Source organism: Dreissena polymorpha, chromosome 5, assembly GCF_020536995.1.
Source record: "Dreissena polymorpha isolate Duluth1 chromosome 5, UMN_Dpol_1.0, whole genome shotgun sequence".
NCBI classification, from domain to species: Eukaryota; Metazoa; Mollusca; class Bivalvia; order Myida; family Dreissenidae; genus Dreissena; species Dreissena polymorpha.
Genome location: NC_068359.1, coordinates 107701643 through 107719436, shown reverse-complemented (window position 1 = coordinate 107719436; position 17794 = coordinate 107701643). Strand labels below are relative to the sequence as shown.

The 17794-nt window shown below is 34.2% G+C and overlaps 2 protein-coding genes and 1 non-coding gene across 4 annotated transcripts; 2 read left to right on the top strand and 1 right to left on the bottom strand.

Annotated features, from left to right (window-relative positions):
* The first annotated feature begins 225 nt into the window (after window positions 1–225).
* LOC127831533 (pleckstrin homology domain-containing family B member 2-like) lies at window positions 226–6098 on the top strand. The gene is made up of 4 exons (XM_052356517.1): window positions 226–292; window positions 2452–2597; window positions 5579–5688; window positions 5960–6098. Exons 1-4 carry the CDS (start codon window positions 226–228, stop codon window positions 6096–6098), a joined length of 462 nt encoding a protein of 153 aa, XP_052212477.1.
* Window positions 4191–4280, top strand: Trnal-uaa (transfer RNA leucine (anticodon UAA)). The gene is given in 2 exon segments: window positions 4191–4227; window positions 4245–4280. It is a non-coding gene; the product is annotated as a tRNA-Leu (tRNA).
* A 3351-nt stretch (window positions 6099–9449) lies between the features above and the next one.
* On the bottom strand, window positions 9450–17794 carry LOC127882413 (tetratricopeptide repeat protein 36-like). Of its 2 annotated transcripts, XM_052431044.1 has the most exons (5): window positions 17446–17787; window positions 12744–12817; window positions 11964–12072; window positions 11567–11668; window positions 9450–10666 (listed from the first exon to the last, which is right to left on the bottom strand). In XM_052431044.1, the coding sequence occupies exons 1-5, from the start codon at window positions 17558–17560 to the stop codon at window positions 10506–10508; spliced, it is 561 nt and encodes a 186-aa protein (XP_052287004.1). In that variant the 5' UTR covers window positions 17561–17787; the 3' UTR covers window positions 9450–10505. The 2 variants fall into 2 exon arrangements, with proteins under 2 accessions (XP_052287004.1, XP_052287005.1); XM_052431045.1 differs by lacking the exon at window positions 11567–11668 and having other exon boundaries at window positions 17446–17794.

Genomic DNA, 17794 nt, shown 5'->3' with positions numbered 1-17794 from the left:
AAATCGGATTAGCAAACCAGGCACACTTCTGATCTTTTGGGAACAATTCTGATCTTTCAGTGGCCTAAATAACAGCGAACTTTCCACATAGATGGCAACGACTAATGTTATTATGGCGATTTTTAAGATGTATTATTTATCACAGATGGTTTGAATATATGTATCAAGCTTGAGATTTATATTGTGGATATATATGTGACGATCTCAAGCTGTATATATGTTCTCATGGCTTCACTGGTGACTGACAAAGATGACGTGATTCTGCTGAAGGCGGGGTGGATTTTTAGACAAAGTACGTTTATTCTATTACCAGTAGTAATCGACATTATGCTTCACTACATTTTTTCTTTTAAGAATCAAACGTCTACAGACGAGAAAATCATGCATTTTTTATTTTGGCAACTCATATCATACGGCGAGAATCGACCGGCATTGTATCGAGTCATTGAGAACGCCAGAACTCATTTGATCGGGTCACCGTTCATTTTACAAGTAAAACGCCCGTTTACTAAAGCGTAATGCTTTAACCATCTCCGTTATGTCCCATATGATATATGAGATGCATTGGCTTTTGCATATAAATCGCCTTCTGATCTAGAGGGTCGGTATTGAGGCTGTTAGGCAATTGTTGGTACACACGCTGCTGATCTTGGCAAGCCGGGTTCAATCCTCACCCACACATGTAAGCTTGGTTGATGGTAACCATACAGGACTGATGGAGTTTCAACCGTGTAATCTGGCTTCCCTGACAGCGCAGTATCACACCAAAATCGAATACATTTTAGTAAAATACATCAACAACGGTATCACGTCAAATTAATTGTGTGCCTAGTGCGAGGGCAAATTTGAGGTCCTCACATAATGCTGCCTAACGAGCGCAAGTACCACACACACTTCAAAATACATACACGGATATACACTGTTAACTGTCAGCAGCGATTTGTCGGTATAGATGTTTGTAAATAAAAAAATCTGATCCGTAGGAACAAACAAATCTAATGCAGTTTCACAAATCAACGATAGATTAATTGAAATATAAAAAACGGGTGATACGATATGTCCGTATCAAGGGATGTGTAGGCCTTTCTAATATCTAGCCAATTCTGGAGTAAGTATATTCATGGTACTAAGAAAGAATGTTTGGTTATCGTCTTAATTCTGATGATAACGCATCAACTCAGACCTTCAATACGATAAAATGCCGTCTAGATAAACTTCGGTGACAGATTTTCGCTCCCCGCATGAATATGATTTATGTTATATCCTTTCAGTGAACGATATGCTACATGGTATTCATCTAATACCCATGTACGTTGATCTCTTGACCGTATTGACAACAAACACATTATGTATGTCAGTTTGCGTTGAACGCCCATATATTAAACTGGGGACATTTGTCCTTTTGCTTTCAATATGCGATTAATTCACTTATTTATTTTGTGCACAAAGTTTGACCTCTGGATGGCAGTCATCAGTGGGGCTTAAATACATTTGCGGATTTAAGGCTAAGCGAGTCATGTATAATCGTATTAACACCATTTCTATCATCGGATAAATTAGGACAAATATATACTCTGATTTACATAGTTATTGTTATGTAAGTCGCACAAATAGTTGTATTTATAATGCAAGAATATTTAACAGATACGGTTTATACTGGCATCAAAAACAATGTCGCATGATATATTTTTGTCTTTGTTTTTTAAAACATAATTAACTAAAATTATTTCATACGAGACCTTTTCGTCAGACCCGTATGCAATGTTATTTGTCGGGATTCACTGTAAAACAAAAAAGCCCGATTAATGCATATGTCGTATGAAGCAGGTCTTACCTCCACTCTACATTATTCCAAAACCAAGGTACTCTTTCCATGAACCGCTGTTAACTTAATAATTAAAGGGACAGTGATACACTTTCCATGCCTCCGTTCATTATTCAATTTGCAGGGTTACACAGGCAAAGAGCTATTAATTATAAGTACACCTAAAAAAAAATATCGGCTGAAGAACAATTACAAAAGACATCCCTTGCTGTTGTCGTTATATTCTCACTAACATTCGTACCCTTTTGTAAAACCACTGTGAACCCTACAATTAGTGACTCAAAAAAACTCTCAGAGCCGCAGTTGCTTTTCTTTTGTCGTCATGTGAGTGTTCGTATGATAAACCGGTCATCACAATATAATGAATAAAAATCAGAGTAAGTAATGATGCTTTTTGTTTTATAATTACAGAGAATTGTTAAATAAAAATGACTGAAAACACTCAGTCATCCAAGCAGTTGATAATGTTCATTTACCTTTATATGCTTCAAAACCGATTGCTCACTCCGCAATGACTAAAAACACCATAAGAGCCACTGTGTTCTGTCATCTGTCTATATTTCATGGTATAAAAAACCTTAAAAATCCAACTGATCACTCAAAAAATGACTGCAAACCTCTTTCAGAGCCGCTGTTCAAGAAATGGAAGAGATCGTGGATGGTTGTCAGTCTAGGGGGAAACCTGAAGTGCTTCGCCAAAAAGCGCAGCAGTCGCCCGCAGACGACATTCAACCTGAAGCTTGATCTAGTCTCGTTTAAACAAGGTGCACAGGTAACACTGCAGTCTATCAGTGTGGACTTGTATTGACACTCTCTAGAACTCTCTGATAAAAAAGTAGGCTGGAAAGTAATGAGAGGATTTGTGATCAAGTTATGATACGCTAGCACACGAGCCCCGGGATAGCCTTTGTAGAACAAGGTGCGTAAACTATGAGCGGATTCGTGTTCAAGGAGTAACACACTTGTACCAAACACAAGGTGTAGTCTCTATTAAACAATATGGGCAAGTGAGCTTGCAAAGCTATAAGTGGATCAGTGCTCAAATGGTAACAAACTCCCGCCAGAACTCAAATGGTCTTTGTTTAGGTACATAGGTGTTATTGCATATAAAGACACAGCTGCAAATGCAAACAAGGTAAGTGAAAACAAAGGCCATTGATACTTTTACATTGAAATAGAAAGGCAATTTATTTCTTCTCAATGGCTAGAGAACGGAATGATGATATATAAAAATTCCATATATTGATAGCTCAGAATCTTGCTTTGTGATTGCAAATGGTGTGGTGGGATCACACAATCAATGGACACAATTACAATAACAACTGTGTGTCCGCTCAATATTTCTAGAGCGAAACTAGCTGTTGTTATAAAAAATATAACGGCTATAGCTTATATGCAGACTTTGCTTCGTATTGCATTTGCGTGATTTTAGGACAGGGTCAACGATATCGTCACTTTATAAAAGAAACCCACAATCAACCCTCCGCTCTATAGTTCATTAACTTATTAAGATTGAGGTTTAGTACATTTTAATTTTGTGTTTCGAAATCTAAAATCATGAATATAACGACCGCGAGGGATTGAATGTTTTTGGTTGCGTTCATGGTCAATTTGAGCAATATTAAAAATAAAGATACGGTTTCTGATCTGTAACTTGAAAATTAATAGATGTAGTGATTTTACATGTATATACAAAATTTAAATCGAGAAAGTGCTAAAGATCTCAGATTTAGCGGGTGCGGGTCAGATACTCTGAGTATTCAATAGTAATATTTAATTTAAAAATTAACTTGCAAATTGATAGCTTTCTTCTCACGTGCACAACATAGAACGACATTGCAACCGTTTATTGGCGTCGCTCTAGAGAGCGGCGACTAGTATGTAATGCATTTTTATCGCTTATGGGAGGAGAAGCTATTTTACGGATCAATGTATATATTTTTGTTTTAAGACTTTCTTGCATAGTGGTGATTTTTTTTTGTAAATTAGTGTAAATAAGTACTGCATTTGTGCCTATTACATTTATTACAACATGTATTGCCAATAATGCAAAGCTAATTGTTTTAATTAATAACTGATCCACAACTGATCACAGGGGAAAGATCACAGGGACTGGTCAAATACGCGAAACTTTCTGGTTTTGTATAAAAACAAAACATAATCAAAACACATTTATTTTGTGGTTTTCTAATTTGCTTATTTAGTGGAGAATCAATGTAGTACGATATTTGACGACCTATTGCGCAAGCAAGTTTATTGGAAGGCGTAGTGGTACGAAAACGTACAATGTATTAGTTTATTAATAGACATATAATAACGATCGCTATACACAACTTTACCAAATAGCAGTACATAAATGATGTCTGCCGGAATAGCTCAGTTGGGAGAGCGTTAGACTTAAGTTGTTTACGCAACAATCATCTAAAGGCCCCCGGTTCAATCCCGGGTTCCGACACGAACGGAACAGTTCGGCGGCTGACAATTTTTTTCAGTCAGGTTAATATATATAATAAAGCTTTATTTCATGTAGACATTTTAAAATCCATTTTACTACAATTGGACATTTTTATTAAAATTAATGGATGCCGCGTGGTGACGTTAATTTAAAATTTCTTACAAAATAAATGTGAAAAACTGCTTGGTTAGGTGATTATGTCAACATTTTTTATCAGATTCTTTCCAAACTTACAGTGTCTTCATATCAATGAGCATTTTTACCTCATTAAAATGAGAAACATCGGGACAATAAGTCCAGATTTTTTTTCTATTAAATTTGACAAAATAAACAATTTCCACTTGTTTAAAATATTTCACAACTTTCGTCTGAATCATTCCAAACTTGTTAAGTGTTTTTATATCAGTATTACTTGAACCCTATTGAAAATAATGAATATCGGGGCAATAAATCTATTATGATCTTTTACTGAATTTTAAATTATTGTGAAATGCAGCTTCTTTATGCAATTTACAGTTTTATTCATTTTTTCAAACTTTTACAGTGTCTTCATATCAATGAGTTCTCAACCCCTGTCGTAAATGAGCAACGTAAGAATAAGTTCAGAATCATCTCCCCTTGAAGTTGAGAAAAATATGAAATTACGCTTACAAGATGAAGCAGATTTTTTAAAACCTACACAGTTCTGTTCCATTAATGAAAACTGCACACGGATGCCAGTAAAAAAAGGAAACCAATGTAAATAAAATGAACTATGAAATATTTGGGGGTTAAAACACAAATTCATAGATAATGGTTATTTGGGCGTTATAACACAACATCATAAATAATGGTTATTTGGGGGTTATTACACAAAATTATAGATAATGGTTATACCAGTATCTTTTTTTATTTTGTTTTAAATAATCGGCCAATATATGAATATTGACAGTAGAAAAAAAATCGTTCCATGTAACTTCATTGAGTGCCTTTTACACTCAAATTCCGGACGCCCTTTGATGCTTTGCATCAATACTTATCTTGTCAATCTGATGTAACGCAACAAGGGTGCGTTCTTGAAATGTATGTGCGTTATGCACGAATGCATGCAATGTATTAACCTTGCTCGCAAGAATATGGTATTTATAAAAATATTTTAACGTTTAATGCTTCTGTTACATTGCACTGAGTCCAGATTATGAGTTGGAGCTGTCGCTTTGGCATGGAATGATAGATATAACAAACAATGCTGGATAAGTTTGAGCAATATCGTTCTCATGGAAACAGATTTATTGTTATATATTTCTTCCAAATTTCAGTGCCGAACGCTACTCCCGCCACCGGAAGTTCCGACCACGTGTCTGATAGAGATGTACTTTACCGGGGACCGGAAGTTGAGCCTGTGTGCGCACGACATGGATAGTGCCGCGTGAGTCCAGATAGTAATAACATACTGTAGTCCTGCTTTTGATTTATTATACGTTTTATTTGGATTTGAATAAAATTAAGTGTCGACTATGCAACAAACAGTTTTACTATAATATAGCTGTGTGCTATACATAAGCATAGGTTATGGTAACAAAAGACTTGAAACAAAAAGAGACCTTTTTAAAAGTGTCGAGTATACGAAACTCATTAATCGCTCTATAAGTCCAACGCCCAATATGACTGTAAAAGCTGTGTCTTATACATCACTACAGCTTATGGATACAAGCAATTACGAAGGCCCAGTCGGATAAGGCCCTGCCCACGCCGAAGTATTCCCGAAAGAACCGAACCAAAGAGGACGCATTGAAAGAAGAGAGCCAGGAACAGAACAAGCGACAGCAGAAATTGTGAGCGTACTTATAAAACCAGGGCCGGTGTTCACATAGCTCCGATTTAATCACTAGAGATATTAACTTCCGTTGTACTTACGTGAACATTTAATTTCAAATTTTCTACTAAGTGAGATTTAAAAAAATAAGTTAAGCAACTTTTAAATGTAAAATAAGTGTAATTTAAATATTAACAGACTTACGTAATGTTTTGATTTTCTAATTTTACCACAAGATGCTCTTTGAACAAGGACCAACATTACTAAATTATTTATAGAATGGTCTATATTAAAGGTACATATGCTCATAGTTAGGCAAAATTAAAATTATTATTTGTTGGTCAATATTCAAAATTGAAGGTGAGCATTATATTCAATAAGCAAAACAACACCCCTGACTACGAAAAAACTCACACATTTGATTTCGTTTATTGATATTCTTATATAGATATCGCAAACATCATTAAGATGTTATTATTTAGCAAGAAAGTGTATTAGCAAGTTTTAACTACGTATTTTACTTATGAGCTTGCGTGGTCTCATGGTTGCGAGTAAGCTTTTGCTTGTAGAGATAGCGGTTTCGATCCTCAGTGCAGGCACATTTTTCACTGTTATCATCATTAATTAAAACTATTCCAAATATTTTTTTCGTAAATTTATATTAAGATACTTTTCATGAACACGACAATCTGTGAACAAGCCTCTTCAAGATATCTCTGTTATACACCATTTTACTTCAAAATCATAACTGCGTTAAACTAGAGTTATCGCTAGTTGATAAATGTATATATCGCTTTGACCTCAGACGTTGAGCATCGACGAACAGTGCTGTACTTTTTTATTGAATGCTTTCCGGTGGTTTATAGAGTAATATCAGTGAAATAAAACTGATTTTTGACTGTTTTAAACAGTGAAAAATAACAGTGAAAAATATCGATATTTTCACTGTTTTACTGTGAAATCACGTCATTTTTTCGACGAAATGACGTCATAAATCCAGCGAAATTATCCAGTTCAACTCTTTTTCATTGTAAATAAACGATGAAAAAAGCATAAAATAAAAGAAAAATTGTTGGATTCGATGGAATATCGATTTTAATTCACTCGTGATCATAAAAAAAATAATTTTTTTTCACTCGTGGCTGCGCCATTCGTGAACATATTATTTTATATGATCACTCGTGAAATAAAATCGATATTCCATCGAATCCAACAAATAACCTCTAAATATTTGATCTCCAAGTATGACGTTCAATGTAACCACGTTGCTCTTACAGACGCCTGTAGGTAGGCATGTGTGCTAAGTTATCATAAAATCATCTTGAAGAAGATGGAGAGTGGACAAGTTTGGGACAAACGGACGGACAACTTGACTCATAGAAAGCCCAAGCTCATACCAAATGATAGTGGAGGTTGAAAGGGGTGGGTGTTAATTTTACAAGCTTAATTGACATAACGGTGGATTTATTAACTTGATGGCCGTGGGAAATGCGTCGAGTCCGCTGTGAAGGATGGTGTTTTATTATAATGGGTGTGACCTTGACCTTTTAACACGGGAAACATGTATTAAACGTGAACAGATTGCGTTAAAATATAATAATGAATGACGACGATTCAATCCGGACAAGCTGTATTTTGCCCATATTTGATAGGCGCATGGACGGACGCACTCTATTACGAACAATAGATTTCGACAGCTATATCGAGCTATCCGCAAGCATGCTCGCGAGTAAATATGTTTTATAGTATTGCATACGCTTTGTTTAATTAGTTTTTATAGAAACATGTAGTTATTTTACCATTTGCCAGCTGGTACCGGTTGCTATGCTGTGGTGGTGAAAATGAGGTCAAGAACTTCACAACGCCGCGTGCGCCCCAGCCGTCAACGTGGACTTGAGCGCCGGAAGTGCCCTCGTGCGGCGCCTACGTCACTCTATTGCGTGATTGATCATATCACATATTCTCTAAATTTCATGTCATTTATTTAGTTGTTTTGCGTTATAAGAAGCAAACGTGAAATCGAATGTCTATATGTCTACTAACACTATCATGTTGTGCGGATGGAATCATGTGCCTCAAATTCCATGTTTGTTACGTCAACGCCTTTTCTTGACTTCATAACATAGAATAATAAATAATAGTGTCATTTAAAGATTCTCCTTGAAGAGTTTGTCGTGTACAGTGGTTAACTATGTCTGAGTGGATAATTTTAGAAAATATTTGTTTGAATATTGTAAATTTGACATGCAACATTTTCACATTTCTACGTTTTCTTAGAGTTTATTTTCATAACCTTCGCTTGCGAAAATTGAAAAAAGTGGCTTGATTGTGAATATCATCAAAATGACAATGTTTCAATTGTTGTAAACAATTATTGATTCTTTTTGTCAATGTGTAGATTGTCTATTGTAATAGCAATAGATCTTTGAAGAACTGGTTTCTTAAGTAAACAAATGCTGTCATCAACTATTAAATCGTACTTATGTTTTGTTGACATAGTAAATACAGAAAAATGTCGTTGTTGCTTTTACTGATTGTTTGTGAACTACACAATTATGTATGTTTTATATAACGAAAAATAAATACATGTTATAACCTTTCTACTACGAAGCCAGTAGATGTTGACGCCTTCGTTTCCATAAAAATCAAAATCAAAATAAAACTTTGATTCTAATATAAATAAGTGAAACTCGAGCTGTTGGAGCAGTATTGCATTCTTATTACATGTCTATACAATTTCTTGGTCCTTTATTTAATGCAAGTGACCAATTACCAAAACAGTACAAAACAGCACAATACAAAACAACATGCACACATAGAGGAATTAAGCTGGTGTCACTGCCTTGGAACAGTCAATACACACATATAGAAACAGCATATTTGTAGCCAATCAATCATTGGTGAATGTTCATTAAAAACACTCTCTAAAACTAGTGATGTCCAACAATAGACCAAAATGATCAAGTAAATAGAAAATGGAAGAAAACTCAACAAGGTATGATTGAATCATTTTTGTACGATGATTGTCACAAGTTTAATCTACATTTGCATTGGTAAGGTTACTTATTCGCCAATCGATTGTTAAACTTAATTCCAAGTATAAAGAATACTCTTAAACTCTTATGTTCTAAATGTTCTTTATTTTTTAGCCAAACTTGACATTTCACTACTCAAATCACAACACTATCCGTATCCAACAGTCTGCTTATGACATATGAACCACTGATAGCCTGGATCCATTCAAACTCTGAAGTAAGATTTCTTGTATCTATGCATCTATTTATACATGTACTTGAGTCTTAGAAATGGTGAATACGGGCCAAGATCATTGTCGCTGCCTTCATAATCAGCTGTGATGCATAAGGAAGAATACATAATCATGAAAATCATTTTATTAACATACATATATAAATAATATATGGATCAAACTTAAGCAATATCTTGTATAATATATGGATCAAACTTAAGCAATATCTTGTAACAAATATCTCCAATATAGGTCTTTGAACTGGAATGCTTATGTACAATTGCATTACAATCATTTAAAATACTGTAAGCTAAATGGCAAGCACTGAAGAGATTATATTTTTACATATGAATAGTAAACAGTTTCAGACAGTTTGGGAAAATGACGAAATAAACAGCATCATTAATTTAAGGTAACAGACTCTGGATAAACCAAATCTAACACTCAATTTAAATAGGTTGTGTGTTTATAAAAAAGTATGATCTATACAAATCCCATTCACAGTAACATAATAAAACCTTATGAATAAAAGCATAATTAATGGAATAAACTATTTTCAAAGTAACTAGAATCAAAACTGTCTTACATAGTCAAACATATACTAAAATGTTCCTAAAATGTTCTTTAACTGCTTTATATGCATGGATAACTTAATAACGTGTAAAAAATAACAAATAGGTACATAAAATATAAATATTTTTGGCATGTACACTACAGATTATTACGTTGTTCATAAATTGTCAATAATTGTAAATGCAAAGCAATGAGTTAAATGAATATTCCTCAGGAGTTTTGGCTGATACAGCCATAATATAACATGGCTTCACTTTGTGCCTCCAGATGCTTAACAGCAAACAAAACAATGATAAACGGTTTAATGTAGAATTGCAGGGCTTTTTATCTTTCCTCAGAAGGGGCCTTATATAGAACTCTTCTTTCAAATGAAGCAAGTTAACCTTGGAAATTATATCACCTTACTCAACTTGGTCAATATTTTTTCCCCTTCAACGGAATTTCAAGCCCTTACCCCAAATCCTGAAGAAATGCCCTGACTAGCTTTAGATTAAAATACATTTAATGATTAAATCCCAAAGTATGCAGATCAGGAAGATATTTTGCTATTTGTTAATTTGTCTTGAATAAGTTCATAGCATGTTTGACTGCTTGAGCCAGTTGTGATAGGTCATTCCATTTCCTCGCCAGTCCTCAGTTTTCCAATGACATCGGCAAGCATCTGGTTACATAGAGCAGCATAGGGATTCATGGATACCAGCAGTTGCTTGGCAAACTGGCCTCCCAAGTGAGCAGCATGAGTGAGGTCACATTTTGCTTCATTGTCTTTCTCTGAAATATGAATCAGTTTTTTCTGCCGAGTTGGTATTAATAAAGCTTCTAAGGAGAAAACTTCAAAAAAGTTGAAGGACATTTTGTAAACTCATTAATATTTAAGTTTTGCGCTACTGCATCATTGCATTTACATGTATACTCAAGATTGTTTTGAATGCGTAAATATAAATGAATTATTCTTTTTCAAAAAATTATATTGAAGAAAAACATTTATTTTGACATAGACAATTTTCTCTAAATTCTTCACCTCCGTTAACTTAAACCTGAGCATGGGGTAGGGCCAACTGACATTCATATGGGCTGGGTTTATCTGCTGAAGTTTGGGATGTTTGACACTTGTTGTAAAGTAAATACTACTTCTAGCACAGCTGATTTGAAAAGCATAGAAGCAATCAGTTTATAAAGCTTTCTTGCTGATATAAATACTCCCATTTGCAATTGCTTTGACACATGACTAGTGTCAAAGGTTCACATTCAAATTTGTATCCGAATTTGTTTTGATATTTCATACTTTACATGATTCTAGTGACTAAATTAACCATATTAAATTATAGTACCTGCCAACCATATTATAATTTATACTATAACTATACGTATCATAGTAAGTGCCTGCAAATACCCTTTTTTTATCAAATTAAAATAATTAGAAGAAATTTGGTAGAGAATCACCAATGGAGCATTTCGTGTAATGCTTTAGGTTGCCATTACATTTCAGAAATATTCTGGACAAATTTGTTTGAAATACACCAAACAGTTTCAGAGATTTACTTTTTGCTGTAAATTGTTGATGGCGGTTGGTATACATTGACATGCTAAGAACAACTGTAAATTGAGCATTTCACTTTCAGTTTAGCTAAATGCATGCATGAATCTCCATGGTGACCAGTGTACACACACCTTGTAGACGGTTGATGAGTCCACGCTGTGTGTACGCCTGACAGGCGACCTTTCCCTGACCTTTGGACAGCTCCAGGGCTTTATCAAGGTCAGTAAGGGCACCTGCAGAATGTACAATAACACTGGTAAAACAGGTAGCACTTCTGCATTTGCAATATTTTTAGAGGTAATAAAATATTTCTTGCCCAATACACAAATGTTTTAAGACACTAGCATCAACAGTGATTATAAAACAAAGTGGTAACTTTAAGTAGGAAAGTCAGCTATTATATAAGCTAAGCCAAATCATTGAATAATACAAACACGATTATTTTAAGTAAAGCCCTTTATATTGCAATATGTTTTCACCAAGGTTCAAGGTCCTATTCCCACCCAATGTTATATGATAAGGCGTTACCAGGGATATCCCCCTTGAGGCGCAGTGCCTGAGCCCTGTTGTTGTAACTCGATGGGTGCTCAGGGGCCACAGTGATAGCTTGAGAAAACAACTCCAGGGCTTTATCTACCTGAAATAAATATGTGACAGACGTAGAAAACAACTTCATGGCTTTCCATCTGCAAAAGATATGCAATAGAAAAGCAATTAAAATAGTTTGCTGTTCTCATGACTGACCCATCAATTACAATGTATTTAAGTGTACACAAACTCATGAATAGGTGTATTTTGTTTTGTTTTGATAACTATTAAGGTATCCATCTAGTACAACAACACTATACTCAAAATACAAAGTACACTGTATTCTTAAAATAATGATCAACAAGAGATTGATAGTAATGCAAACAATACAGGGGTTATTTACCAATCACAATTGCATATCAACCGTGCATTACCTTCTGTTCATACATGTACGTGACAACATGTACCAAGTTTCATCAAAGTTTCTCTGAAAGTTGTTTATTTAATGCAGGATCCAGTTTTACAAATGCAAAGACTGATGGACAGCCAGGAAGAGGACAGACAATAGAGGACAAACCTAGTGTTCTCTAATCAAACACTGGCTAGGGACTTACATGTATATACAAACTAACATAAAGCTGAAGTTTAAATAATGTTTTACCATTTGCTTTGACGTCCACAATTGAAATAAATACTCTTACAAGAAGCTCCAGATGTCTGAGATATACCAATAATTTCAATAATTTTAAAGTCACACATGCTATATTAGACTGTAAATACCTGCCCAGCCTCTGCCGCCTTCACACCTTCTAACTCAAGTCGCTTGGCCTCTTTAATGTCATCAGTTTCCACTTCTAAAAAGTATTTGAAATATACTTAAGAACATGAAAAGAGACCATATGATAAATTATTTTACAATGATTTGAGTCAGTCATGTCTCGTTCAATTGAAATTATCCATAGCACCGAAGGAGAGCATATAATCACTATTTCACTGCCACTTTTCTCACAAATACAAGACAATAACTCTCATTTCTGTTAACTAATCTGGACTATGGTTTCCTTTTGCTGTGACAAAAAAGTGACAAATAAGCTTTGTATATTTTGTTAAGATATAATTGAAATAAAGTCTTTATGGTATAAAAAAGGTTTATATATCAGTACATGTGTAACGTAACAGCCCCGGAGAGATAAATAAATTAATTAGTTACAAAATGTATGTATCCATATATAACATAAAAATTATGTTATATAATATAACAATATGATATGAATTAAGTTACGGATAATATTAATAATGTGATAGGAATTTATAGATGTAGATGAAACACCGAGTGACATATAGCTAGAAAGTCAAATTTAATTGAATATTAAAGTTATTAGCCGAGCAGGAGATCAGTTAGTTGTGTAATCACGTTGATTTAACTGTTTTTTAACGAATTCAGTTGCATTTTGTCGGCAACTGCATGGGAACATGTGTGTTTTCGATGAAAAAGGTCACGTCCAGTGTTCCACAATCTTTCAGCAATAGGCATATAGTTCGTTTCATACCTTGTGTATATATAATGCCTATACGAGGGTTATTTTTTCAAACTATGAATTTTTGTCAATATTCGTTGTTGGAAAGTCAAACCATACACAATAGGTGTACATTTAACAATACATGTCAATACATGAAGTGCTTTATCCTTTGTCTCATGAAAAGCGCGCGAAAATTATGCAGACATGTACAACGTCGCATGGAAAGTGTGGGTGTATTTTGTGTTGTATAAAAACACTAACATCACGTCAGGCGATTAACGCATATTCAGTGGAAAAAAACAACCAATTGGACATTATTTCATCACATCTTTAAATAGTCACAAATGCGCTACGAAGATTTTATGCGGCCGTGTATACGCCCACGCGTTTCTTGCAGATATGTGACAAGTACACAAAAGCAATTTGGTGCTATTTTTTAACGCAAAAAACACGTGGCTTGTATCTAGTATCGGAAGTTGTAATGTTTGATTTGACTTTAATAGATCTTGTGTATTTCGGATAGTCTTTCGAACTTAGCAATTTACGATGTGACAAAAAAATGCTTATCAAAAATGCATATATGTCTATATATATCGCTATATGTATACATGTCCCGGAAAATCGGCAAAAGTCCCGGAAAATTGAGCTCAATGTCCCGGAATTGGTCTGAAAATTTATGGCATGTATGCATGTAACTTTGGCCAAATGAATCTCTGGTACATGATTTTTGTCACATACAAATACAACCTCAGCAAATTTGATAACAAGTATGTAAAAAGTCAGACTTATCCTTTCAGTGAGAACAGTCGCAATAGTTGGAGGCACAATTACTGAGTTTTTAAAGTATATAAATCAGGGAAAAATATTTTTGTCACAAAAACTGATAGAGTACATCAATGATGCCCATTCATAAGCAGACTTAAGAAATAGCAAGTAAAACTTGTCAGAAGAGTGACATAATGCAGGAATTGCATAATTATGTCTACATTTACTCAGAGAGTCATTGCATAATTATGTCTACATTTACTCAGAGAGTCATTGCATAATTATGTCTACATTTACTCAGAGAGTCATTGCATAATTATGTCTACATTTACTCAGAGAGTCATTTTTGGAATCTCTGTGATATGCAGTTGAAGTGATGATAACATAATTTAATGCGTACCTTACTATACATAGTTACGGTCCAGTGCTCCAGCTAGGATTTGAAAAGGGCAGGGGGAGGGGGCTATTTGTCAAAAGGGCACTTTCAACGCGCAGAATTAGGTTGATTGCAACTGATTTATAAACAATCATTTTTAAACCCTTTTTTTTCTATCGTATACAGAATTCTATTCTCCTAAGCAAGATGTACTTTAAAAAACTGAACTCCAAATTAATATAAAAGCTACAAATCTGTATAAAGTACGACCATGTTTACCGTAAATCAAGATTCTAAAACGGTATGATATTTGCAAAAGTTAAAGTTATACATGTAACTCGCCGGGCTGCCCAAATTAGAAGAAAAACTGCATATTTATATATCTGAAAACTACAAAACATAGGCTTTCTAATTATATAATTTGTCAAAATCGGCCGAGAGATAAAAGTTAAATTAGATAAAAGATGTTAGTGGGTACATCAAAATGTATAACCTCGGCGCTTTGATGTACGCTAATTGATAGCTACTGGTCATGTGACAAAGTATCGACAAGGTTAAACGCGCGGGGGCAAAACATAAAATGTTTATTTCTCGTGTTTAACTCGCTATTAATCCATTAATAACAACGGAAATATACTAAAAGTTATATTTTTTAAAGAGGAATTAATAAGTAACAAGATAACGTATAAACCAATAAAATCAGATGATTAGTTTTTGCATAAAATTGAATTTACTACAGTAAGGGTCAAATACTCGATTCAACTCCTGTCAATATACGCTCCGTGTTCTTGTTAAGAAAGTTTCTATAAAATAAACAAAATATGCAACCTATGAATTCTTTGTTTGTTGGTCAGTTGTTGTCAAACAGCTTCAATTGTTTGTATAACAATAGGCGTACATTACGATTTTTGAAGTGTAAGGTATTTGTCACAGTTATCTTTCTGGTGTGAAACCATTGTTTAATACCGGCATATATGATTTTTAATAACGCAAATGTAATGGGCCATCTCCCTAAGGGATTCATCTGCCAGGTTTTATTACTTTAATCCGGTCATGAAAATGCGTACTGGAGTTAACATTAATTAAATCGTAGTTAAATGCCACAATCTCGATGTAAAGGTGGGAAATCTGACTGTTTTTGGTTAATTTACTGTTTTCGCGAAAACAGTACTGTTTTCGGTATCTAGTCATACCCAGCTCAAAGCATTCACGAACAACTACACCATGGTCGTGTTATAACAAATAATTTGTATAAACATCACAAAATAACCTTCAAATAGCTTAAGAAACTTCAGCGTACAGTTTACATAGTATTGACAGATCTGTACGCTGAAGCCAACCCCATATCGAAAGTCAACCAGAGTCGTAACATATTTATGTCACGCTATAAATCAAAGAAAGCTTATTTTCTTGGACATATTTCTACATATATTGGTGAATGAATATAAATTACTGCATCAGGGAATATTTTAAGGTTCAAATGTTTCAAATGCATCTTACAATAGATGAAAATAACTCTCAGCAGTCTGAAATTCACAATTTTGACGCCATTATCGCTTTGTCACGTGACGAGTTTTCATTTGGATACTTTCAGAACGACCTTGACATTTGATGCTGAAATTGTAAACATTACTTTCGTTTTCTGAAATCTATTATTTGTGATTAACAACTTACGTCTGGTGGATATAAGACTGGTTTCAGTGTGAATCAGGTAGTTTTAAATAATATTTACTTTGAGTTTGTATTTACACTACAATTTGTTTACAAAACAAGCCAGAATAATCTAAAATACTGGGAAATGGCATTCTGAATTTGAAAACACTTGAGCACATGGTATGTTACTAAAAATAGAAATAACGTCTTTTGACCGTGAAATCTCGGGAGATTCGCATTTCAAGAAAGTCTGTCACATCGCTGTTAATCTCGATATGTAAGAGCAGAATAGATAAATTTTAAATGTTTAAGATAATATTTTGTGAAAGAATACTGCAACAGGGTTGACTCGCGGTACTTGAGGAATATTCACTTGCGTCTTGAAACGATCTTCATATATCAGATAAATGTTTTAAAGAACAATCATATTTAACTTAACTTTATTGGACCACTGCCTTTTTATGGCGAAAATCCTTCAATATTAACTGCCGTAGAAACAAATCCAACACCACTGTCCGCCATTGTTGTTTATTTTTTCTCCCGGTAGATTCGCGGTAAATAGGTTAAACAGCACCAATTTAAAATTTAAGCATGAATTATCAAAGCTCTGACATAATCTTCAACGTAACAATCAATAAAGTATATAACAATTTATATATATGGAATTAAAGACATCAAATAATATAAATAGCAAAGTTATTTTCAGGCAATGTCGGTTTTTTTCGTAACGACAATTAACTTAACTATACAAATTCTAATATAGTTAAAGTCTGAGTTTAACGACTTTTAATTACCAAAAACCGATTCCAATATGTAGTGAGAGATGTTTTCTGTCAGATTTGACAAGTAGGTCAGGAGGTTTGTTTATAAACAAAATCCAGAGGGCGCTAATGAAATACCGCGACTCAACCCGACCCGTGAGTTAACCGGGTTTGAGTAAATATATCAGTTAAATGTGAAAATTGTCTATCTTTCCGATCAAGAGGTTTGATTTGGGCCAATAACTGCATTAAAAAGCTGTTTTGGACCGGTCTTTGTAAACTGTAAACTTTTCGGGAATTTCTGGTTGACTTTCCTAATGGGGTTGGTCCATAACTATAATTTATAAAGTCGCGCCTGTCAAAAATCATAAAAAGCGACATTTAAAGTTATGGTAGCCAGAACTAACCTTCAAAGTGTTCTCCAACATTTTCCTCTTCCTCGTAAGTGTCCCCATAGGGCAGATTAGGATTAAAGATTCTTGTTAGAACAGCCTTGTCGTGGCTGGTAATTTTTGGGTCCATCCTGGTTCTTCTTTTGTAATAAAAAATAAATGCTGATGTTTACTCTTGTCTTGAAAGTTATTGTTGTTATAATTGTTGTTGTTGTTCCAATAAATGTCGTAACATAATTATTATTTAATGGAACAAAACAGATTTATTGTACCGCTAAACATTATGTGGTGTCTTTATCTGATTTAAATTACTTTTAGCGACTTCTTCACCATTTTGCAACAATCATAGGCTAATTATAAAAAG